The 25,540-nt window shown below is 42.7% G+C and overlaps 1 protein-coding gene across 1 annotated transcript in view; it reads left to right on the top strand.

The window, feature by feature from the left end:
• The window catches only part of T265_14318 (hypothetical protein), a gene marked incomplete at both ends in the record, with an annotated part of 33,756 nt that extends 27,164 nt beyond the window's left edge, over positions 1-6,592 (top strand). Inside the window, 3 exons of the mRNA XM_009173114.1 lie at positions 641-757; positions 2,140-2,500; positions 6,540-6,592. Coding sequence (XP_009171378.1) covers positions 641-757; positions 2,140-2,500; positions 6,540-6,592 — 531 coding nt within the window. The remainder of the gene's footprint in view (positions 1-640; positions 758-2,139; positions 2,501-6,539) is intronic.
• Positions 6,593-25,540: the final 18,948 nt, after the last annotated feature.

Here is a 25,540-nt window from a genome sequence, read left to right as displayed (position 1 = left end):
AGTTGACTTTCACTAATGAGGTGACGTGTCTATCGGCAGGTGTCGCAAAGGTTTCGTGCCACGCGAAAATGTCATACTGGGCAGCGAAAGAAAAACCTGGCCGCCGCAGTACCCAGACCAAGCAGGATATCTATGGGCACCCATCCAGACAGTAAGGAACTTAACCCGCTAGTCGCGACGAGCAACGATATAATAACCGAAAAATTCGTTAGCTAAACAGGCGTGATCCTGATTGGTTTACCAGCAACGTAATTAGGTTTAGCTGCTCAGGTTTTTCGCGTGCATCTGCTAATGGTATCGGGTGATTTGGTACGTCGTGGCTGTTCTGCTGCGAAGGAGACTTTCCATGGCCATCCTCGTATGGAGCGGAGCAAGCATAACCATGTGTGACGGTGATTTCTGTTCACTTCGTTGCTCATTTGGGGTTCCCTAGTCCGGCCCGAGCAGACGCCTTTGGGTTGAATGGTATACTTATTCCCACTTAAGTCTGCGAATGATGGACCCACACAGATAGAGGGATTGGCCTTATGTGGTCACCGCTGTGTAGACTTCTATGGATATACACATTACTGATAAAGCAATTAAGCGACCGGGTATTTTTTGTATAACAGTACCGTTTCACTGTCCTTCGACATTTTAGATCTGTGTCATATCACCAGCGAATACACCTGGTTACTATAAAGAAAGCGAGAAAACCAAGGAACTGTTCGATGAGGATGGGTTCATTCGGATGGGCGACATTGGACGTTGGACTGCGGTGAGTGCGTAAAATTTCGGTGAATCTTTAACTGGATTCACTGGATGGATCGGAAAATATGACAGACAATTTCGACAAATGCTCCTATTTGCAGGCGTGGCATCTTCCGTTGAAGCAGACCATCATAAGCGGGGAATTTGACTGGATTCAGTTGAGTGTCATTGCAAAACGAGCGCATCTGTCAAAATCTTTCCAGTTTGGGTCCAAGTAGAACATAAGGTTGAGAGAAACTCGGGGACCGCGCCCACCTGATGAAGGGTGGGCAAGACTGGTCTTGGACTATCGAGGGTTTTTCAGCAACCTTATGGTCAGTGTGTTTAATTTCGGAAATGACAAATATTACTTTTGAAATGACTGAGCCGCCTAGTTTTTGTGAGGTACGTTTCCATATCCTTGATAGTTGTTCAGTACACAGTAAATAATACGGAACGCGAGACAGTGAATCATAACTTTACCTCTCCACTACACCGATGAATAAGTGGTTAAGAGTGAAGCCTGGTGGAAACGAATAAGGAACCACAAAGATTATTTTTTCATCTCCCTCGTTTCGGTGTACACTACACCGTTGTGGATTGAGAGAAGGCAGTACAGTTGACTTTGTTACAAAGGACGTTCCCACTGATGGATCCGTTTATTTCATACAGGGTTGATCTCAAAGGCGGTTGAGGATCTGACATTAGGATGCAGAGTAATACATATCCGGGTACTTCCTAGAAGCTTTTCCCAGTTACACCGTATCTCCAGCACAGATTTCATCTCATCTTCCATCGTTTGCCTGTATTTCATAGTATTTCATTATTTCAGTTACTACCGGTTTTGTTTTGCCACCACCGAAATTAGTAGTCACTCACTAATTCCGATTCCTCAACAGTCATCAAACTACCAGGCTTTAAAATGCAGCATCTCATATTGGGCTGAAGCTACTGCATGCCCAAATTTATGTAGTCCTTTTTATGACTGTGTATGAATGCATGGATGATCCGCATGCAGGTAAATATCCGTCTTGCAGTAAACTTCGGATCACAACTTGTCCGATATCGATAAATTAGGTCCATATTCTCAGCGTGGAATCGTACGCAGTGACAAGTACACCCTAGAACAGAGACGACTGACGCTGGTACATTTCGCAAACTTTATGCATAACGTATCAGTCAACGAACGGCAGTAAAATTATAAGTTACTTTGGTAGGGGATGTTCCATGTCAACTCATATTCGGAATTTAGTTGTCAACATCCCGCGATGAGGCAGCACAAAATTCTCGGGCTGGGAATTTTTCGGTGAGTTAAGAGATAAGATAAAAGATAGATATACGTGTATCCCTTCTGTTCCCAGTGAAAAAATTTTAGAATTCTTTTCACTGGTAATTGTTTCCGTTTCACAGTGTGGAACCTTACAAATTGTGGATCGGTGTAAAAATATATTCAAGTTGTCCCAAGGTGAATATGTTGCTCCGGAGAAGGTAGAGCAAGTCTACGCACTCAGTCCACTTGTGCTGAACGTATACGTGGATGGAAACTCACTCTACTCCCACACAGTGGCAGTAGTTGTTCCCAACTTCGAAAAACTACAGAAACAATTCCCAGAATTTTTCGATGAGCTTCTGAAGGAGAACAATGGGATTGGGAGTGATAGCAAAAAATTGTTTGCAGAAGCGTGTCGGAAAAAGAAACTGGCGAAGCTGATTTTGAACGAGCTGAACAAGCTTGGAGCTGAAAAGGGACTGAAAGGCTTCGAACAGGCAAGTCAATAAGTACAGCTTATAATTATTTGTTTTCGAATTATCTGCTGAAGTGTACGGTGGTTAGGGAGCAAACTTGCTGACGAGGATGTCTGTGATTCGAACCCAACCGTAGCATCTCGATTGTCTCTTTCTAGGCATGGGTAGTATCCTATCCCCAGTGCTTTTTTGTGTGGCCTGACGGTTAGGCACCTAAATACTGTTGCAGTCGGATTACTATTTACTGTTATTATTATCTGCAAAGTTTTGGACGTGTTGTCTTGCAGTATTTCTTACATGAGGCGAACTGCGGGCTGTGCTTATCAGTTCAAGCAATAGCGCCTGATTCTGGATGAAAGAACAGCTCGTTTTTCACAATCCCCACTGAATTGAACATCTGGTCTGAGGAATGCAGTACCGAATTATCGCTTTCATTCACCAGCGCATCATCCAAACTTCTTTGAGATGCACATCCCGTTGCTTGCTTCAATCGGTAGCACTCGAAATCCTCTTTCTTACTTGGCACTATATTGAAGCACTTTTTCAACTGGAGGATGTTCGCACTCCTACATACCATCCAAAAACACGGGGCTGATACAGTCGGAAGCGTCCATACAATACAATTCAAGAAAATTGACTGTTACGTGCTGATCACATCAAAATTGGGACGTTCGTATACACAGTTCATCACGAAACTAGTACCTTAAAGCCTGCCATAGGTATCTCAGGATGCACCATCTGTAATTAAGTGATTATTCGATGAAGAACCCGAACACTATTTCACGAGACAACATGGTTACAACAAGATTTCGAGGGGGCTTTGAATAAACATCTGTAGGCTTCAAGCTACTTGCTAGTGTTTAAAACTGTAGCAAAATTAGTAGCTTGTTCCCAAAGGTTCGGATTTGTTTCACTGGTGCAATTCGGTGTGTTCAGCGTTGTCACTCCGACCACTGGAGTTGCAGTCTTTCTCATTCTATTTCGTCTATCCGTGTTGCTGCAGTTGTGTATGCGAAACCCAAAACTAGGTTTGAAATTTGTTGCCATACTAGTGAATCAAACAGATTGTGGGAGACGCGGCTTTTTGTGTCGTTCTGAGGGTAACTAGTGGCATGCAAACGTTCCTTCTGTGTCATAGACGCATACGGATTTTTACTCAACTCTGAACAAGACCCTTCACATGTCCATATCATCCCGGTCTCACACAATCCAGCCGTTCATCAAGTCACGTAAGGGCTGTCTATTTGGAACAGACCTATCTGTCCACTTTTGTCGGCATCCAGGGTCGCCTTCACCCGGCCTCTGAAGAGAGTTTTCAGTGCCGCCAACTTACCCCGGTTGTCTCCATTCCAACCGCCTCCTTCAAAATCCTTCAGGAAGGTCGACACATTCCCATCCTCGAAAGGTTGTGGTCACAGGATTGTCCTTCGCATCCTGACTACGGCGCCAAATACAAGGAGGAAAGCCCTCCGCTGTTAAGTCTCTGTTGTGGACCAAAGTCCCCTAATGCCCTCTTTAGTCGTGAATCCCGATCTGGATAGCCGCTTGATCACCATTTTCTGATTTGATGATGTCACCTCCTCCTTTGGAGGCTTCAGAAGATCAAACGTGCTTCGAGGATTGCGGTAGAGTAATGTCTTCGCAGGTGATTCGCCCTCCGGTGTGGACGGATTTGGAGTCAGGCGATACATTAAGAGGAATTGTTGTAGGATGTTTGCCGTATTTCCTTCCCATTCCGCGTTAAACAAAGCTCTTTTGAAAGTATCCCCGAGTCGTTCTGCCGGTGATATGGGGGCGTTCTAACGATTTCAATCCCACAGGCAAGACATAAGTCCGCAAATTGGGATGACGTAAACTGTGTCCCGTTGTCAGATACGAGCTTTTCAAGATAGCCAAAACGACTGAAGACTTCCTGCAACTTGTTATTGGTTGCTGTGGTCGTCGTTGTCTTCGTGGGAAGAAAGCCTGGCCACTTGCTGTAAGCGTCCACGGTAATGAGAAAACTTTGGCCGTTCACAGGACCTGCTTAGTCTATATATATCCTTGACCACGCATTTTGTGTTACCGGCCAAGAACTGAGTTCACATTTCCTCGGGTACTTTGAATCCAACGCACACTGGTGACAAAATTTGACGAGCTCTTTGACTTGGCTGTCAATATGAAGCCAGTAAACATAGAATCGGATCAGTTATTTCATCCGGTTGATCCCGGGCTGTTCTTTATGAAACTGTTGCACAACAAGCCTTTGCAGCTCCTCTGGTACGACAATGCGTTCTGTGAACAATAAGGAATCATCAGCAACAGAAAGTGACGATCGTCTTTGATAAAACTGAAGCAAGTCTTTGTTTTTAATATTTTATGGCCACTTGAAGAGGTGGTACTTTTTTACTTGACTCAGCAGCGGATACTGTACGATTGCCTTGCGTAGCATTGTGAATGTGATTGGAGTACCTCTGATGGCTTCCATTAGTGTACATCGCATTTCCGGTTCAGCTGAGATCTGAGCTATAACTGAATCTTTTGAGCTCTGTGGTCTATTTTCTAAAAGTTTTGATAATACATCCGCCTGACCGACCTTGCCAGTAAATTTAAACTTAATGCTAAAGTTGTAACTGCAAACTCAAACTGTTGCAAACTGCCCGCAAGAGCAGCTGGCCCTCACGTTCGTTGACTTTTTCTGGTTTGGCCAAGCGCACCAGGCAATTAAGCGGTTATCCAGACCGGAGTTCACTGCAATGAGAAGGCATTGAGGGACTGTGGTCCATAACAGTCCTTTATTAGCAAGCACCAACTAAGTAGTTACTAAATATTGGACAGAAAAGTGAACGTCTCATTTTGCACATGATTAAAAACACTGAACGTTCTCACGCGTCCTCTTGGATTTTCGTGATATTAACTGATTTCACGCAATTGTAAAAGAACACCGCAAAGCAGTCCCAAAAGTTCCGTAACAAACCTCACCTTGCATTGGACACGGAGCGGAGCTTCGAGAAAATTCATACTACTCGCATGTCTCATCAGTAGTAACCACCGTGAAAACGTTGTGGACGCGTGCATCATAGAATAAGTGCCCTTACCTAGACACTCCACAGAACCAGTTCGCTTGCAGTTTGCTTGAACTGCCATTAACTTAGAAGCCGGTTTTCATTAACTGTGAAAAAACAGACACTACAACAGAAAATGGATTGAACGAACTAGCGAATGGTTGGTATTTGAGTAACTAACATGACCAAACTCCCTTGAAATCCATACAAGTGACTAATGTGGTTTAAACTTTAAAGAGTCAAGCGTTACCTTATGCAATTTTATGCTTTGACTGTTGTGGCTTCCCAGAGGCGACTGGTAAACCAAAACGTGGAGTTGATTTATTGCATCACGTACTGATCGACCCATTCACACCTGCTTCGTTTCCATTATACTGAGCCAGAAATAGATACCTGGAGTATTCAGCTACGTTCTATTTTGGACTTTCAAAAGATATCCCGCTTCTTATAACACTGCTGATGGGTTACCCAGTTGATTGTCTTTGGTTACCTGGTAACAACCAGGCTTGATAATTTTAAGAGTAAGTAGCTTTGTATTGGAGTGCAGTTCTCATAAATCGCCACCAAACTGAAGCCAACTACACATAATTAGGATGTATTTAAGCAGGTAGTGGTCGCCAGTTTTCTGTCACCCAGATAGGTAATGCCATTTTGGAAAACGAACCTTATGCATTTCGTCACTCCAGGGCTCTGGTTTGGACCGGCATTTAAACACGTTATACGACAAAAATGGGATTGATGAAAACTTTCAGTTGTGACCTGTAATTGTGATATCGTATGCACTCCGGCTGTATTTTTACAGTCCTCTAACTTCAATAGAAACCCTTTAGTCACTACTCACCTAAGTAGACTATTTTTGTCATTTAGTCATTTGCGTGCGGTTTTAATGATTTCCAGCCGTTTAGTCGGTCAGTAGGAATATTTCTCCTCTCGTTTTCACTTTTCGTCTAGGTTCGTGATCTGCATTTATCTTCTGAACCTTTTTCAATTGAAAATGGCCTCCTCACTCCGACACTGAAGATTGCAAGGCCTCAGATGCGGAAATATTTCGCCGCCCAGATCCAGGCACTGTATGAGGCAGAAAATAGTTAGACTATGCGCCATCGGTGTTATTCAGCGCACCCTGTGGGTATTTTTCTACCTCGACACATGTACCTTCTCTTACATATGTAATTAACTAATGACGCTGGGGTTGAATTCAGACATGTTACTGATTTTCTTGTTTGCTCAATTTTAGATTCTAATAAATTTACGATGGACGTTCTAATGTACCGGCGTTACCGAAGGTCACTTACTAAAATACGTCGTTCACGAGTAGTCACTTTTTAGAGCAGTGTTGTCATGCAGTGGTACGGTATCGTTTTTTAGGCTTTTCTCAGATATCTGAACTTGACTAATCCGAAACTCTGTTAATTTGGGGATGATTTAGATTATAGTTCATATCAGGCACATCCCATGCGATAACTCAAAGCTAGTCACTTCCAAATCCGCCAACTGACGTGTTCAGTAGGGGTAAGGGTATATGGACTCTACCGGACATTCTCAGGCTACTTTTCACAGACCCGTAGATCATCTGAAGTAATTACTTACACAATAGACATTTGATGTCCCATTTCTATTCGGGGGTTCCGTGTACACAAGTGAACGCACTTTGGTTGACATTTTTAAATAAGGTTGATAACACTGTTCTGAGGCAGATGACTCATCATTGATGGTGGTGAGTGGAGACCCGGTAACTTTCGTTCGGTGTGTGCTCAGAGGCCGAGACGCACTGTGTACAGCCGTTTTATCTCTGTTAGGAATCATCGGCATCTCATAAAGTCAGAGAGAATGGCCTTCCGGCCACTGTTTGCACATGGCCGTTGGGGGACGAGCGGCTGATCAGAAGTGATTAGCTGTCACTTATACAGGATACAGCGCCACTCATCAATACGTCACGGAAACCACATCACTTGATCGCGAACTGACTAATGGTTGTGTGGAGAGATTTGGGGATTTTGATGAAAATGATATTTTTGTCATCTGTCACTCTCCCGACCTAACCAAAAAGATCCATAAAAGTTTCGACCGGAATATTTTACACAAAACTTCAGTGCACTGGGTAAGTATGGCAAAACTGTTCGTTTTTTTGACGTTGCATTAACAAGGAAACCAAGTGGGATGCTGGCGAATGGGATATACCCTAAAGGGACCTGATCAGTCCAATACATGAGCTTATATAATTTGGTTGACATGGGGCATAGGGGAAGTCTTGTTATCTTCGTGGTCCAGGTTAGTCACAAGTTTTCTGGAAACTCTCCGACAGTCCAAGATCGATTTCGCTATTCTTGGGAGCCATGGGATCGGTGCAGTCCCCATCAAACTTATGTTGAACTTGAGCTCCACTTACTGAGTGTCTGTTTAACGGGGCTCATGAGACTTGTATTTACGGCACCAAATCATGAAATAATACCGTTTCATGAATAGTCGTAGTTGTTTAACGAACTTCGTGACCATCCATGTCGAAGCCCCTTACCCAACTTTTGGAAGAATGTTTGAAACATAACTCACTATTCGAAGCAAATAACTGGCAACGTCGCTTGGGCCTCCACACCACTTTTTATTCATTCAAAGTATATGCATTCCGACTGATGTAATGACTAGCAGTACTTATGCTGTCATACGGGTCTCCTAAGTTGGATATGTGGCAGATGGACCCAGCATACATGTTTATCGCATTACTGATTCATTCATTGTATTAGCTATTTCATGATGGGGAGAATCCTGGCCAGTCAGCCTTCAGATCACTCCTGCACTGGCCTTTGCACTGTGCTCCCAGGGTTCATCTGAGGGCTACGAAATGAAGGCGAAACCACTTCGCAAATCGGCACTATTGGGAAAGATTCAGTGCAGCTTCTTAAAAACTTCAGAGGCTATTTACAAGTCGAGGAAAGTTACAAAAATGTGACTGTAGCATCTTGCCTACGATAACAATTTAGAGGCTTGTATGTTGATCTGGAGTAAATGCCGGGTTGACGACGTACTACTTACAATACTGAAGTAACTAAATAGGCCCACTAAATGTCCATTTATCGCCTTGCTTTGGGAAACCATTGCACACCACGGAGGAGTGCCTGGTTGTTTTTTCATGGGGTGACAACGTTGTAGAAACATTGTGACAGAGTACTTCATTATTAAAAAGACAGCCATTGGTAAACGAGTACCTGTAGTCATAATACGCATAATAAGAGGAAAAAGTTAACTTTTCCACTAAAAAATGAAGCTAGTTCGATGTGGACTTAATTTCATAAAGAGACGAGCGGTGCTTGACCACACTAAGTAACACAAATAGTTACTGGTAAAATTAAACTGGGAGGCTGTTGGTCATTCGGTAACATCCACTGAGTGAAATTATGATGTGTTGAAATAGCAGCTAACTAGAATTTTTTTTTTGTAGCGATTCGTAGATTTCAGAGAAGAGGTGGAATGTATATGTTTGGCGTAGAACACTTCGGAAATGATTGCCGAAATCTGTTCGACAAAGCACCGCTGGTTTCATCACTGAGACTTAGTCCCCGGAGTTTTATCAACCTGATATTAAAGCTTAGCGCCAAGTTCTGCGCAAGTGGTGAAATGCACCCGTTCGCAAAGTCGACAGGTGTTTTCGAGAGGTTTAACTGAGAACCTCGTCCAAGCTACTCCTTAACTTATAGTGTGGAAATGTAAGAAATAATGAGTATTCATTGTGCGTCATACGTAAATGAGAAAGCGAAAGTCAACTAATGACCGAGGGGGTGGAGGAAACTATTCGGGTCGAAATGGCTTCGTGGTACGGAATAAATCGTGCGAGTATTTGTTGCAAAATTTCAGCTCTGAAGGACCAGAACCACACAGTCTCTATACGCACATACTGTTGCGTATGTACGCACACATGTTTTGCTCAAAAGGATGTTTAGGAAAGCAGTTGATCATATCTGAATTTAGCGGGTAAGAATTCTTATCAATTATTGTCTTAAAAAGACTTGTACAGTTAGGATTCCTATCGCAAAACATGTTACGCAAGTTGAATGTACCGCTTGATGGCAAGATAGTGTTTTCACCCGCTGGACAATACAAAAAAACCACCAATGTAGTGACAGTTGTGAGCTTTCTGGGAACCAAGTTGTTTGCATTTAGGCAATGAAGACATCAATGAAATAATTCAGGGTTCTAATCTCAAGAAAGACTATTTTAATCTGTTAATGCCAGACCAAGTCGAAGGTCACAACACCAAATTTTTCGTGCAATCAATTTCTGGCAGTAGACAGTCGTTGACAGTATTTTAGCTGAAGTAGAGCCAAGAAATACATTGCTACTCAGGGCGAACATATTCTGGTTCATCTGGACAGATATAGCTGTAACGAGACGTGCGGCGTACGCCTGTCTAAGTTAGTAAGTGTCCCGTTGTGTAGACCATGCTCCGCCGACAACAACGCCATTCGCATATTTTATCGAGAAGTTCTGCTTATTGAGTTGCAAAATATGTAAACGACGTGGTGGGAATACTTCGTCGCAGTCATCTGAGGTTCACGACCGTAAGTCTGGTCAAGGTTGCAACATCTGCACAACAAGACGAATGTGTTTTACCAAAAGGGTTCCTTCATCTCTTCGATGGAGTACACTCCACTTATAAGGTTTTAGAAGATAAACCTTCTCGGTTGTGAGACAGAAGAATGACGTAATTATTTCGCACAATTAGGAGAAACTGAAAGTTTCCGGGGCCACACTAAAGAGTTGCTCGTCGTGGTTTTTTAAATCGTGTTAGCTTCTGAGGTGCAATAGTTGAAGCCAAAAGTTACACCCACCCTGAAGGAACCTACTATCGGGTATCCCACGCTCATTTGCATACCATTTAGGTTTTCATGGAAGAGCCATCTAACAGTCATTGTCATCATCTGTACACCGACAAGAAAAAAGCAGCAGTTTGTTCACGGAAGCAGAGTGCTAGAATGAACTGTAGAACTAAAGAACTCTTGCGTAACCCAGTAGTATTGAAGACTTTGTTTACCGAGACAAGTGACTTGAGTGTGATTAGCAGATATGCTGTTATCCATCTGACCGGTAGCAGACGCCCTCCTGGAGCAGCAGTCTTTAATCGGTATCATTTGAGAAGCATTTAAGTGAACCAGAGATACCAAGTAAACAATTTTATTTAAATTAAAAACTGGAGAAAACGGAGGCACAAGGAATGCAGTGTCGTATAGTGTAGGTAAAACTGTTGGTAAACAAGCTGTTGTCTTGAGTCATTCGGCTAATATTCACTCTTGATAACATTCTGTAAAGCAATCCGTGGCCGCCATATATTTTGGGCCCGCTCTATGACTTCAGCTATCCTTTAATTTGAGCTGGCGGACATCACAACTGTCACAACTGTCACAGCCTGCTAAGAATGTTCGCATATGATTCAAATAACAGAGATTGCAACTTTCCAAGTCCCACATTTGTTATTTGGGCGTCAATGAAACCCACTCTCACAGAAACGGCCAGAAGTGTTGGCTGTAAGCTCTCCTCAGTGTTTATTCTCTACGGCGGGGCTGTCGCTAGTGTGTTTGCAAACTAAACATGGGTAACTGACTAAACTTAGGTGACCTAGACCAGACTTCCCAACTAGTACGCCAAATTTCTCCTAGACTTCCGTACCCACACCAAAAAGTTAGAAAAAATAGTAAAAGATATTAAGTTTTAGCTGGTATAAGAAGAAAACCTAGTTGTGTCTCTTATTCATACAATGATCAGTGGCAGCTAAGTTTTACACAAAAATTCGTGTCAGTGGAATATAGCGCAGTGCTTGCAGTTCGCTTACTCTGTTCTTAATTCCAATGCTACAAGGTATATTTTCTTGAATTCAACTGGTTTTCGGAATTCCTATATCACTGAAGAAAACACGGTTAAAAGCAAGTGATGCACGGTATGATCTGCATAGTACTGAATTATTAAGGTAGATGTGTAGTCTGATATTTAAGAAACGTAATTCCTTAAACTATTCGCTTCTGCGGTAAGTGCGTACCCATACTGCCTGCGACCGGTTTTATGTTCGAATGACGCAAATGTTCTCGACGACATTCTGTTTTTCAAGGAAAGCATCCAGTTGGAGTAAAAGAATTGTATCGTATAACAAACTAGTCGAATTCACTGACTCCTTGCGAGCAAATGGATCTACTGGGGGACCGCTATTCTACGATACGCTTTCTTTTCAAAAGTCAGGAAAAACCTATAAAGTTTAAAGTTCATTCATCAGGGTTTGCGAAAGCCACTTCTGAATTAGTAAGCGGCCGATGTCAGCTGTTACATCTGCTCCTAAGCGGGAAATAGATGCCGGTCTTTTGTCCAAACAACTAACTTTCTTGAAATAATTATGCTGCAAGCCGCTACACATGTAAGTTTAACTCCCCAGCAGATATTTTGAGGGATCTGGCTCTACTACACTTTAGCACTTTGACGCTGGATTCGGGCTCCAGTAAAGTGAAAGGTCGCGGAGATGCCGGGCAACTGATTCTGCGCTCTGTTACTGTCGCTCATCCGAGTAACCAACGACTGGCCATCAGCCTGACAAAGAACCGTTTCCTTAGTAGGAGATATCATTTCTGGGAAGCCTATAACAAATTCCAAGGCTATACGGTCTTTTGGTTATCTCCAAACCTGGATGTCAACAGTCCAGCCAAGATATGGAAGACTTTCATAGTTGTGAAAGTGGCTATGCCCGTTTCATCTGAGAAAGACAAATCCAGTCATTTAAAGATAGTGATAATTGTAGTACCATAAGAACACATATATCGATTCCGAAGCTTTTAGAGATGCCACATTCGCCTGACTTGCACGTTGCAGGTATCTGTTATCTATACTTTGCTCCCTGTAAATTTGCATATAATAATATGCGAATCGTCTGTTGATATTAAGTCAGTATATCCATCTTAGTAGGGCTTTTCCAGCTAGGACCAACTAACAACCCGAAAGCCTTCTGGACCCGACATCGACTTCCATTAAAGGAGAGGGTGTTGGAACATCGTCTATTTCCTTTTGATGGGTGTACTTTCAACGAAATGAAACTTTCTACACTCAATTGTGTTTAGACCCATATGCCACGTTTGTATGCGGTTTTCCTCACAAGAGAGACCACACTTCAGAAGTATTCCTGCAACACGGATTTTCTGAAGCATTTCCAAAAGTTCGAAATCACCTAGATAAATGTTTGTTTGAGGTATAACTGAGGCACATGGAGACGCATAAAGTTATACACGGACTGTACCAAGTTCACTTAGTGAAGTTTACACGAAAGCACAGTCCGAAAGGAATAGTAAGCATCTTACTAGGTCCAAGTATGCGGAAGATAAACGGACACGCGCGCAGCGGCAAACGGTCATTAAGCTAGCAATGTTGTTCAGCGCCAGGTTGACAATAGCATGCGACCAAAGAGCTCAGCTCTGACCGCGACCCCTTTTGGTGATAAATTGAAAGTATCTTGTATAAAGTACCAAGTGTCACACACCACCCGATAGTGAGTTGGAACAATTTGAAGTAGTGTTGAAAATCGTTATTTTAGAACTCTTTGTGGCTATCACTTTCGTAACTAGTCCACATCCAAAATATTTCGCCAGAATGGTCGTTGGCTTGTTCGCTGAGCTGGGCAATTTGGTTGCAAACGTTTCATCACCAATCGAGGTGACATCATCAGTGCGTAGTTGTGCGTGGCGGTGGGTTAGTGGTTGTGCGTTCAGTAGTTTTATGTGCGTGTTGATATACGTGCTGGTAGCCGGTGATGACCTTTGACAGCGATTAGTTATTCGGTCGGGCGGTTCCATTGGTTGTTCTTTTATTCCGTGTCCTCATCCGCCGATGCCCACGTGACCTTTGAACTTGGCATCCCTCATCGTCGTAGTCTGGTCGATGTTGGAGTGACCTTTATTGATTTAAGTCCGAGGAGTCCCTTGTTCCTTCGTTTGTGAATCCATTGTTCGGTCCTCCTTGAGTGTTCCGGTTGTGATGTTGGTCTTTTGCACGTAGAGGTGCGTAAATTGGATCAAGTTCGATGCACCGGTTGATTGAACCTACCGTAGAGTACCATGGCTCCGTGTGCCAAAATTTTCGCGCTTTTCAGATTGAATTTGTGGCCTTCTTGGTCCTCGTGTATAGATATTAAGGACAGGGGGTCATGCTTCCTGACAGCCGCGTTGTGTTCCTTTATTCGTGTACATAATTTCCTCCCAGTTTGTCCAACGTAGAATTTGTTTCAATCGTTGCAGTATATCACATTGTTCCTCTTGGTTTTGTCCCGGTTGCTCTTCAGTCTAGAGATTAATTTCCTCAGAGTAGCACTCGGTTTGTGGGCCACGAAGATTCATTTTGAGCCAATAATCTGCTTGCGAGTTCTGATATATTTTCGATGTAAGGTAGGACTACCCGTCTGGTGGGTTGTTCTTGCTGTTGTTCTTGTTGAGATGTCTTCTTCTTCAAGCTTCTCTTGAACAGAAAGGTGGATGGGACTCTGGAAACCTGCGTATAATGCAAAGAGACTCATACGGACCAAATACTGAACTACAACAGCAATCATCCAGTAAACCACAAAAAGAGCCGCGTCCGATCCTTGCTCAAGAGGGCGGAGGCACACTGCAGCACCACAGGACTACGGAAAAAGGAGGAAAACCATCTATTCAGAGTGTTCCAGAACAATGGATATGCAAGGAGTTTTATCAAGAGAAGCAACGAAGAAACAAGGGACTCCTCGGACCTAAATCAATAAGGGTCACTCCAACATCGACCAGACTACGACGATGAGGGATGCCAAGTTCAAAGGTCACGTGGGCATCGGCGGATGAGGACACGGAATAAAAGAACAACCAATGGAACCGCCCGACCGAATAACTAATCGCTGTCAAAGGTCATCACCGGCTACCAGCACGTATATCAACACGCACATAAAACTACTGAACGCACAACCACTAACCCACCGCCACGCACAACTACGCACTGATGATGTCACCTCGATTGGTGATGAAACGTTTGCAACCAAATTGCCCAGCTCAGCGAACAAGCCAACGACCATTCCGCCAGAATTATGTTATTTGACTCATTTTCAAGGGGTTGTGAGGAAAACGCTTGATAGTTGTGTATTCAATATAGAATAATGCGACATAACACCAGAGTCTTCTGCTTAACCTCTATTTGGTTGATAGAGTACTGCTAAAGTTTGGCTGATCCGTAGTCTTTACCTCGAACCTGATGCACGATGCGTCATTTAACCTGTTTGTGTGGATTTGTTGCGGCCACCCAATCACGCATCTTTTAAGACTAGCATAGTGTTAGCAGCGTAGTCTAGATCTGGGGTTAAGATTGGGAATCATTACATGCTCAGTACCAGTACTGGTCCTTGCTGCTGAAAACCGACATCTGCTTCTCTATGGTACGAGCATAAGAACAATTACGGTCATTTGTGCTTTTTCTGCAGTTAGAGGACTCACAACACGTGGTCGTACTTTTGAAGCACATTCTAGGGTTACCGTACAAATGGTGTTTACAATAAATTTGCCATCCAGACTGTTCGTTCATGTTCTGACAAGCTCCGCTGCTCTGTATCCAGCGTCGGACAAGTCGGAACCGAATGAGAACCACCTGATTTCAGGCCACAGACCGTTCGCAACAAACCGCACTCTCTGAGAAGTTATGGCGCGATCACAGCAGTTAGCAGGGTCTAGCTCCAAATGCTCACCACTATCTTTTCATAACTACTGCCTGAATGTGCCCCGTGTGACAGAATCAGAGTAGGGCACAGCTACTAAGGCCTGCTTATGACAAGTAGATGTACGCGCCGATGCACTGAAAGTGCAAGTCCCAGCTGCTACTGATCGACTGCAGTTGTACCGGGCACGCTCTCGACCTCTTTTGAAATGGACAATTGTACAAAATCTAGCTACCGACTTGGTGCCGATACTAATTGCGAAAATCTTGGGAATTCTGGTTTCCATCCATCTCCTTCTGTACGTTTTTCATTGCTAAGATCGTGTGATAATTCGGTGAAAACATATCAGCGTCTTGGCGGATTTAAGTTGACCAATTTCAGTCTCGTCCGCTGTCAGCTCTGGTAAATTAAATCTAATGAACACATAGCAGCTTTGGATTTCGATTAGATGATAGTACAGAGGATGTTTTTTATCTAGCTGATGGCTTGTTTTTGAAGTATGGCAGTATAAGAAGTTGAGTCAATCCTGCTTTGTCACCTTGTGGATTTTACCGTGCAGCCCACTTGAGGGCTTGCTCTACTGACCACCTAGCCGATCCCCTGTCTTTGCCATCAGTAGAAATGTTCTCGTACTTTCTAGAAGACTGATGGATTACATTGCCAGCAGATAAATCTGGTGAGCTACAGTCGTCCTGTTGAAGTTCAGTCATTGGATCGTCTGAAACGTGCAAAGCCGGGTAACATTGCAGATTTCGAAGGAGGCTAACCTCAAAATTTGCAGGCTTATACTGACCATCGGAACTTGTGGAAGGTAGGAATGAAATTATTGATTTCATTTTCACTTCTGAACTCCTTAGAGCTAATCTAAATCTATCAACTTCTTCTTGTTTTAGGTATCTAAAGCAGAATCTAATTGGTGTTGACAAATTTCAGCAGAGGCTGATATTACCTTTTCCTTGGAGTAATTGCACACCGTAGTTACAAATCCCGAACGTTTTTTGGGGTAATTCACAACTATGTTATTCATTCACTTTAGTTGCAATTGGTGTGGTTATCAGAAATTCTCAGAGTTCATACAGATTTATTTTGTCACTAAATTCGATTAGTTCCACTTAAAACCACCCAGTATTTTTAATCATGTTTCATGGTTTCATGTTTCGCCTGATGCAATTCGGTAGCATCAGGGGATGGGAATTCAGCGGATCGGAAGGATTTCACCGACCAGTCGGTCTGTGCACAGTTTTCAGTCGTCTCCATGAATTGAAATCCGGTTGCGGTGACATCAGACAGAATAAGGTCTCGCACCAACTAACTTTATGTCTGAAAAATCAAGGAATACTGATTCTTCATTAAGGCAACATGTAGGAACTACGCCTTTACATATGACGTTTGGATACTGATCTCGGTCACAAGTATTTAGTTTGACAAGGCCTAAATATGATACGAGTTACACTTGGAGACTTTCATCCAAGCACCTGGAGTCTGAATTCCGCGAGCGTGAAAATTTGTCGACTTTGGAACAGCACTAGCGTCTGACGCACTTATCGACCTTAGTTTATGCCAAATGAACCAAGATTTTTACCTGAGTTACACACTGATCGCATCTCTTCGGTAGTGAATATCCGCGATAGTATACCGATTCAAACTTATTGTCTGACATGTGAGGCAAGGCTGTGAAAGGGTTTAGTGGGACAGTTGCGCTGAACTGTTTCCAGGGCATTGTGATAAAACTCCATTACAACCGTTATAGCAGTTGAAATACACCGAGGATAAATTGTGAGGAGACTAAACCAGCTTTATCCTACCAAATCGTTAGGGGGACTCCTCAGATTGGAGTTATTTGCATGCGATATTAGTAGGCCCTACAGCGAATCAAACAATTCCTTCGATGGGAATCGCTACAATATATTGGGCCAGAAACGTGTTCCTCAGCTTTTATGGTTTCGGCGTGCGTCGAGCAATCAGTCCAAGACCACCCTTCCTCTGAGTTTTTCTGAAACAAATCTTCCGTTTTGAAAATTATCGTGGAACGTAAATTTTTTATGCACAATTTCTAGGGTGAATGAAGCTCAAAGATGCGTCAAAAATGATGACGCCTGAATAGTATTGCCACTTAGAATAATTTCGGACGCGTATGGCTATTTGGTTTGCATCCCTAATCGAATTAGTTTGTCAGATCGACTCGTACCGGTGAACTGTTTATAGGGCAGACAACGTGACATGCCACTGCGCTGCGTACCACGCGCCACCGTCGAAACTATTTTCAACCGGCGTAAAGCCGAGTATGTAAAGCAGTGCGGTAATGTACTTCCAGCAGTTCGAAGGTGACCTTTGTTTAAATCATAAACATATATCAGATTCCACATACTGAAGAACCAAACTACTATGGAAAGAGCCCACTCTACGGATGCTGAAACAGGAAAGGTTAACTAAGCAAAGCATGAGGTTTCAGGTTTCTTAGAGTAAAGGTCTCACCATCGGACACTTTACATGTTGAAACAGTGGACCAGAATGATGACATCAATCTTTTACACCGAAAGCAAAATGCCCTCGACTGTCCGACTGAGCAGCACTGATGATTTATGTGGTTCGGCCGATTGCGGTGTCGAATGTTCGAGTGCGTATCTTTTTCCAAAAACCTATCTTTCTTGACGTAGTTTGGATGTGGACTCATCGATCACATACAAATTTAAATGCTCCTTGCATCAATAAACCGAACTTTCGGAGGAAGCAAACCTGAACCCCGGAAGTGTTAAAAACGTTTCTTACGGAATTCTATTTTAGTGAGTATTTTGTTGTTTAACAGATGTGGTTCCAGAAAACGTCATCGAAAAAAAACCACGCTAATCTAGCCACTGGCAAGTTTCAAATCAGTCAAACGAGTAATTATTCTATATGGAACGCGCACCTGTTATGCGAAGATTAACAGTAATGTTGAAGTAGGTAGTAGAAGACTGTAGAATGTCTAGCATCTTAGCAGTTGCGTGTGAATAGCTGGGTGTTCCAAACTTCTGCGCTTTCTACATCTAGAAATCGATCAAAAGGTCAGGAAAAAATTTGACTGTGCTAAAATAATAGAGCTGGTTTGCCATGGATATCAGTGAGTTAGTTCCATGAAACAGTTCGTGTGGTCACAAACACCTAGTAATGTTAGTCGAGCCGCGATCAGCTGATTAGTACGACTGCATCTCGCTGAACGAGCCCGGAGCGATTTCACATTATTCGAGTAAGCCATACAGGACGGACCCTGTAAATTAATTTTGTGTTTTATTTGACCAAGTAGAAAACAAAGGCACGGGTCGCTGGGTTGACCGTCTCGTAAAGGAACTGTTTTGTAGGAAAACATCCGTTCTAAGCCGAAAACATTTGATTTGGAATTCCTGACTGACGACCACCTGTAAATCCGAAAATAAAATTCCTGCTTGATGTATCCGGTGGAGTGTAGAATATGAGGATATTCAGCGCGTGACTGAACTATTGTGCAATAAGTTCACAACTGATCGGATCACACACATGTCACGTGTCAGAAGTACGGGCGAAAGTTAACACTACAAGCGAGTATAATCCACTTGAGGAGAATGACTAATAAGAATACGGAACATTTTTGACTGTCATGGTATTTAAAGCTTCTGATTTCTCGTTTTCTAGCAGCAGGGATTATATGAGTTCCAAAACAAATAATACGGTTTCCTTGTTACCAAAATTCACCACAACTGCAAGTAAACTGAAAAAAAGGTTCTCACATGATTTATGTGATTTGGATATATGCAATTCTGCATCTCCGGAAAACCTCAACTGTTTTGTCACAGTAACAGTGCGCCCAAAATGAGCAAACAACCTGGTTAAACCTTGGTTTTGATAACTTCCGGTAAGGTGCATGACTACTCGGCTTTCCAACAAATCTAAATCTGAAAGTCAGAACACTGGAACTTTGCAAGGGGATAGCACCGTGGCACTGTAGCAGTGCATCCAGGACTTTGGTTGCCACGGCGCCTTATGGACGAGCCTTATTACCTAGCGGCTCGAACTGCGGATAAATTTCCTAGGTTAGGTATTTCAGAATCAAATAGGACAGACAAAAAGCTGATAACTTTAACGTGCCTAATAGAAGTTTGTGGAGATTTCGGTTGTAGTCTGTCACAATTTTCAAAGACTGTCCAAGGAAAAAATGAGTTTCTTTGGGTTAGTAAACAAGGCTGAACAGCAATAAAATACGGTAAAAAAAAGAACCGGATACCGGCTTTATTGTGCTTTCTTTCCCTTTCAAGCCCACTCAATATTATCAATTGCTGTGCGCTTGACGAAGGTACAGGTAGTGGGGTTCGTGTAGCCTACTCGGATGAATCATTGAATTAGCCGTGAACGATCAGCAAGTGCTTTGCAACAGAAAAAACGATGCTGACAACATAGAGCAGCGCTGCGAACACAAGATTTTCCCTGGAATAAATCTGTTTACTGGCTGGCACCGTGTATAGGCTATTACGGATACATACATACAATACATTCTAATACATGATACAATTTACAAATCGTGTCGACATTTACAGTGAGCTGATTGTACGTGTTCCATTATGTATGTGAACGTTTCAGAATACACGGACGAAAAAGCTGGCGAGCGAAGGGGAAGTAGATTATGTTCTAGGCGATTGGTGATTGCGTGGGGAAAAAGTGACCACTGACAAACAGTCAAGTTGTCCAATTAACCAATCGTCGGTTCGCATGCAAGGTTTGATAAGTCTTAAAATGTGGCATAGAATTTTGCAATAAATAATTACGTGGGTGAGTTCCAAAACACAAGCTATCTAGAACCGTTCGATAGTGACATCTTCCATAGCTGCCTGCACGATGATTTCCAGTAAGAAGATGTGGTTTTCATTACTCCAGATTGTCCGATTAACACTGAAGAATCTCAAGCAGAGAGCAACCTAGCTTAGTCCACAGAAGCGGACATCGCTCATTCAAGCGTTCTGTAGCAATTGAGAACAGGGATTATTCGTAATGAAAAATATAATAAAAAGTGTGAGGATTTCGCGTACTGTGTGCTCTAAAATATTCAGAGGAAATGGTCAACGCCAACATGATCCAGATTATTTTGACGAAAATATCTTCCCCTTTTTAAATCAACTAGCCCAAAAGGAGACACTAACCGAATTGAAACAATCGCTTGCTCTTAATGTGATCTCTTAGAAGAAGGATAACTGTGCTCGCAGATACGTTGAATGATATACAGCATTCACAAATAAATAGGTTAAAACAAACACACATGTGGGCAGGGTAGGGGGAGTTTGTTGCACTTCTATATTATCCTGTGTTTCAGGCCTATTTTGTGTGATGGAACACAATAGTGTTTATTTTGTTGTGGGCCAACCCAAGTATTCCTGTCGGGAAATAGTCCTTCATGTCTCCTCGGGTTTCGAGTTGTTTATACTGATCTGCTGCACCACATCTCTTGGGGCTTTTCGTACACAATTTGATTAGTTTGTCTGTATAATAGGTTTTTCTTTGATGTGATCACCTTTGATATTTCTCTTGCGGTCCAACTATCTTGTTCTTTACCGGTTCACATAGTACCTTTCTGCTGGATAAAGTTTTCATTTTTCGTCTTACTGTGTCTTTTGATTTACTGTGAGCTGTTTAGTTTAGGTGTTTCTTCTAATGGTCGGTTTGGTGTACTGTTATTGATTTGTGATGGTTTTATCACTGACTTCATGTACAATATTGAGGTTGAATGGTCTGGAACTCATTCATTCTAAGCAGTGGATGGGTTGATCCCAGTATGTTTGCCACTGGCTTCTGAGGTGGGCACCAAGTCCCGTCAGTTTATCTTGCTTAGACCAGTATACGGAAGTGTTTTCAGTCGAAATTATGTTATTACTAATATTCAAGTACGGAGGGGAGTGAGAGGAATTCGTCGCGCAACTAACGACAATTTTATATCCGTGCCGTCTGTGCCAACTTTCTCTAACAATCACAAACTGCTTTTTACCCATTTTATTCTGTGCTTCCTAGTCAGTTTCTAGTTGGGTATCTGTGGTCTTTAAACGAAAATCAGTACTGTAAACCTACGAGCATGCAGTCAATAGGTGAAAAACAGGGCGCGCATGTAATCTCATGGGAATGTGTCCTTTGATGGTCCACAGTCACGAAGGGATAATCCCTGATTTAAACTTTGATTGCATCCACTGTCCAGTGTCTTCGATTGAAACTGTGTCCTACAACTGCACGGGTTTATGGTCCTTTTGTATTTCATTGCCAAATACATGCTTGGAAAACTTTAGCCATTCAGTGGTGATTTTGCTCAGAAGGCTTATTTTTAAAGAAGCAAGATTTTGGGTGTGTTGCGCTTTCATACCCAAGAATTTAGAAGAAGCTACTACGCTAACGATCTTGAACTGAGGACAAAAGAAAGTTCAGCAAAATGTACCGTAACTAGTACTAACCCACCGATAGACTGTCACAACGAGGCGAGGGTATCGGTACACGTTAATCTGAAGGAAGTCCACATAGGTACTGTTTGACTTCATTACGAAGTCTACACAACGTTTGGTCCCCAGGTACCAGCAATGTTCATTATCAGAACTTCTGTTCGTTGCCATAGCTAACCTCTATCTCTCTCCTAACTTTTTGGTAGCAGAAATTCGACTTCACGCAATTACTTTCACTTTGCGATTCTGTACTACGTCCGTCAGAGGTGATAGCGTTTGTTGCTTTCGCTTATCTTTCCATCGTTTCTTATAGTTCGTATATCAACGAACTCTTAAGCTACGTTGTACCACTCACCTGTTACACATTGATCATACCTGATCGACTGGCGTCGAAATGTTAACGCCCGGATTGCCTCAGGCCACTGTGCCATGATACTTTACTTTTGTTTTTGGCGTGAAGACAAATGACCGGGCTTAATGGTTAGTTGAAAGATGTTTGGAACCACTCGAGATATCACCGTCTCTGGAAGATTCGCCAAACAGTTGATGGGCTACTACTGAGCCGTTAGCTGAGTTGCCACGTGAAGAAATAAGATTCATCAACTAGATTTTCTTAGGTTTAATGTGGGTAGCCTGATCCGAACACTTGATCTGGACTTTTCACCAGACTGTGGTAACGTCGTAAAAGACACTCTAGAGGAACAAGCATTTGAAATGCTCTTAGCCAGAATGTCAAGTACCCGAACTCCACCTTACTGGTGTCATATCGTTCTCATTAATCCTGGGACGTAGTCACATATATTAACCAACAGAAGCTCTCAAGCGACATTCAACAATTATTTAATCTGCATGAGCGGTGTTGGAAATTTGTGGAGATTTAAAGGTTTCCGGTTGACATTTTGCTCTGTAAGCGAATCTAATCTATGAGAAAGAGCCTACAAGCAGTGCACAGCTGTTCCATTTCTGTGGGAAATCATCAGCAATGCGCATCTTAAGTAACTACGAGGAGTTTTGAGCCCGTGACCTTGGAAATGTGCCTTTCTGGACGCCTCAGCATGTCCGGCACGAGAATATTCTAGTTTTCTACCTCCTGTATCCTTCGTAAAAGCAGGCGAACTGATTCACATGCAGTTTCATTATAGAGCACAGTGGGGCTTATGAAAGCGCATATTGAAGCGTTTGCCTCGCTATTTGAGCCAGATGACCAGTTGCTGGTTGCAAGCAGAGATCCGGAAATCTGCCTAATGGACTTCAGAACAGAGTAGCTACTGGTTACACGGTTTGTCCGAAAATAGCGTTCACATTTCTGCACTACAGATTCAACCCAAAGTTGTTGGCTTTCATTCCGGTCATGTTGATTAGCTGATGCTGATCCAAATCGTGGGCAGGGAATACGTCGGCACAAGTTGGTATCTTTGGAATTAGGTACCGGACTCGATTGGGCTTGATTCGAGTATTTTTGGCTCCGGTCAACTTTTTTTCTTGTGTATTCTTCTTAACATAGTCACATCAATCACATTGTTATTTTTGGTAGATATCTCGGATTCCCAGGCCTTTCCTCAGCTTCAAATTGGCTTCATAAGCCCTAAGAAGTTGGTAGACTTGCGTGCTCTTAATATGAATATGCAAAACTACTTGCAGATCTATTCCGGTCAGCCTTGCTCTTTTTGTTATTCGTATCCAAAAGATAACGCAGACGACTTAATTTTTAACGATTGCTTCATTTCTGGGTCTCAGGTTGGAAAGTGTTATTGTCATAAATGCTTTAGGTCGCAGGATGTAAAGTAAATAAAGTGAGTCAGTTTTGTCCAGGCGTAACACACCACTCTTTGATAGTCTATAACGGACTCCGCCCTTCTTGGAGCTCATCAGATAGGTGCAGTCCCCTAGTTTCCACCAGATGAATCTCTTGCTGAAACTAAATAGTCATGCCCATGTGTGTCTTTGGAAAATGTTGTGCGACTTGGGTTCAAGGGGAACAAGGGCTGAGGAAAACTCGGGGACTGCGCCTAGGTATGAGCTACGAAAGGGCGAAACCGGTTTTGAGCTCTTGAAGAGTGTTTCTTTAAGGAAATGTACTTTGAATAGCGTGTGAAGTGAAAGCGAAACATCAACACCTGTAGCAGTTTGGTAGAAGGCATTCTACTAGATGCCAATCATTACTTATATAGTGATCCGATTAAGTCTATTTCAACATTAAGGAAGTGGTAGGAGTTGAAACCATTTCTAATTTGAGCAACTATATACTGTATACTCAAAGTGCCTTATTTGGTTCGTATGCTTGTGAATCGTAACCTGACCATGTCCGAGGTGCATTTGGCACCGTAAATCGGATAGCGCCTTATTCAACTTTGTTTTCCTTCACTAGCTTTTACGGACTGTGGACGCTGGACATTCACCACCTAGCTGTACACAAACCTTGTCCCAAAATGACTTGAAACGGTCATTTTCCGGCTCCCAGTTGACTGTTTTGTTCCTTGAAAATGTATCGAGGCCACACACTGAGAATTTTACAACGACGTTACCCTAAAATTTTCGAGGTTAGGTGGTGAAAGCTGCGCCTGAAATACCAATTTGCGGTGTGCATCTAAAGCAACACAACTCTAAAGGTACAGTGCGCGACAGTTGTCGAGCCTAGGGTGTTCGGGTTCTACTTCATCCTGAACAATCTAGTCTAACCTAATGTCACTTTAACTCCGATAATCACTCTTATTTACGCGAGAATTTGGTTTTCGCAGGAGACTTGGGTAGATCCAGCTTGATCCATCGTTTAAAATTGATTTTCCTTACTTGGTTGAAAAGAACTATCTAGGTGGCTCCTAAGCCAAAAGGGTGTTGAGACAAATGGAATGCCTTGACGTGATATCTGTGTATAATGTACTATGATGCAGAATTATCTGGCTAGCGTTTTTCAAGTATACGGTACTGATTTCCTGAAGTCAACGGATGGATTGAGAAGCCACACTGACACCTCATTGAATGTTGGCAAATGAACGTACATAACTAGGCTGATAATAATAAACTAAATTGAAGGAGTCGAAGGACTTAATTATCAGCCATCTAATGATCAAGTAAAGTACTGAATGTTCGGTTGGTGTACGTAACTTTGGGGCCAGGTAACCAGACTGGTAACTGGAGATTTTGACAGTTGCTAAGATCGACAACAAGCGTCTAGCTTTTCCCCTCAAGTTACATTCTTACGTTCAGTTTTGGCATAATGAATTTTTTACGTAAGCTTACAACATCAACGAGCCCACCAATGTTGTCTTAGTTCGTTGGACGGGGTACTGTGGTTATAATAATTATCACGGCGGATTTTGGACCACTTTGCGTGCAGACAACTGCGTGCCAACCGTAGGCAGTTCTCTGCGTTGTTTCGAGCTTCGGTCGCTCAACAAGTCCAGGATGATGTTACAAGTAAGCTGTAATTGTACAGTGCGGGATTCGAAGATGCCGCTATAACAGATATCGGTATGGTCGGATACTGTGATAGTGTGACAGTGCAGTAACCAGAACCGCGATGATCAGCTACCACATATGATTCAGATAAACGCAGCACATCTTTACAAGACCATGGATGGAAAGTCCGCCAAAGTATGCGGCTGAAAATTGGTTCTGATGACACCTGAATGAACCGTCCGTTCTATATACATAACACCAGATTGTGGACAGGTTTGAAAATGTAGGAGATTGGCATATTGTTCGCGTCGTTACCAACCTGTTTTATGCTCTGGAACGACATTCAGACCTGTTGCTAATGTAAACGATACTTATGAACTGATTTATTCAGAATAATATCAGAAGAGGTGCTTCTGTAAACCAGGGACATTATGAGAAAACAAAACTGATCCTTCTACCCAAGTCTGCAGGCCAATACATACTCAAAACTTTTGAGAGCTCACTGA

Source organism: Opisthorchis viverrini, assembly GCF_000715545.1.
Source record: "Opisthorchis viverrini unplaced genomic scaffold opera_v5_174, whole genome shotgun sequence".
Taxonomy (NCBI): Eukaryota; Metazoa; Platyhelminthes; class Trematoda; order Opisthorchiida; family Opisthorchiidae; genus Opisthorchis; species Opisthorchis viverrini.
Note: the sequence above shows the minus strand (reverse complement) of the source record. Positions and strands in the feature narration are given on the sequence as shown.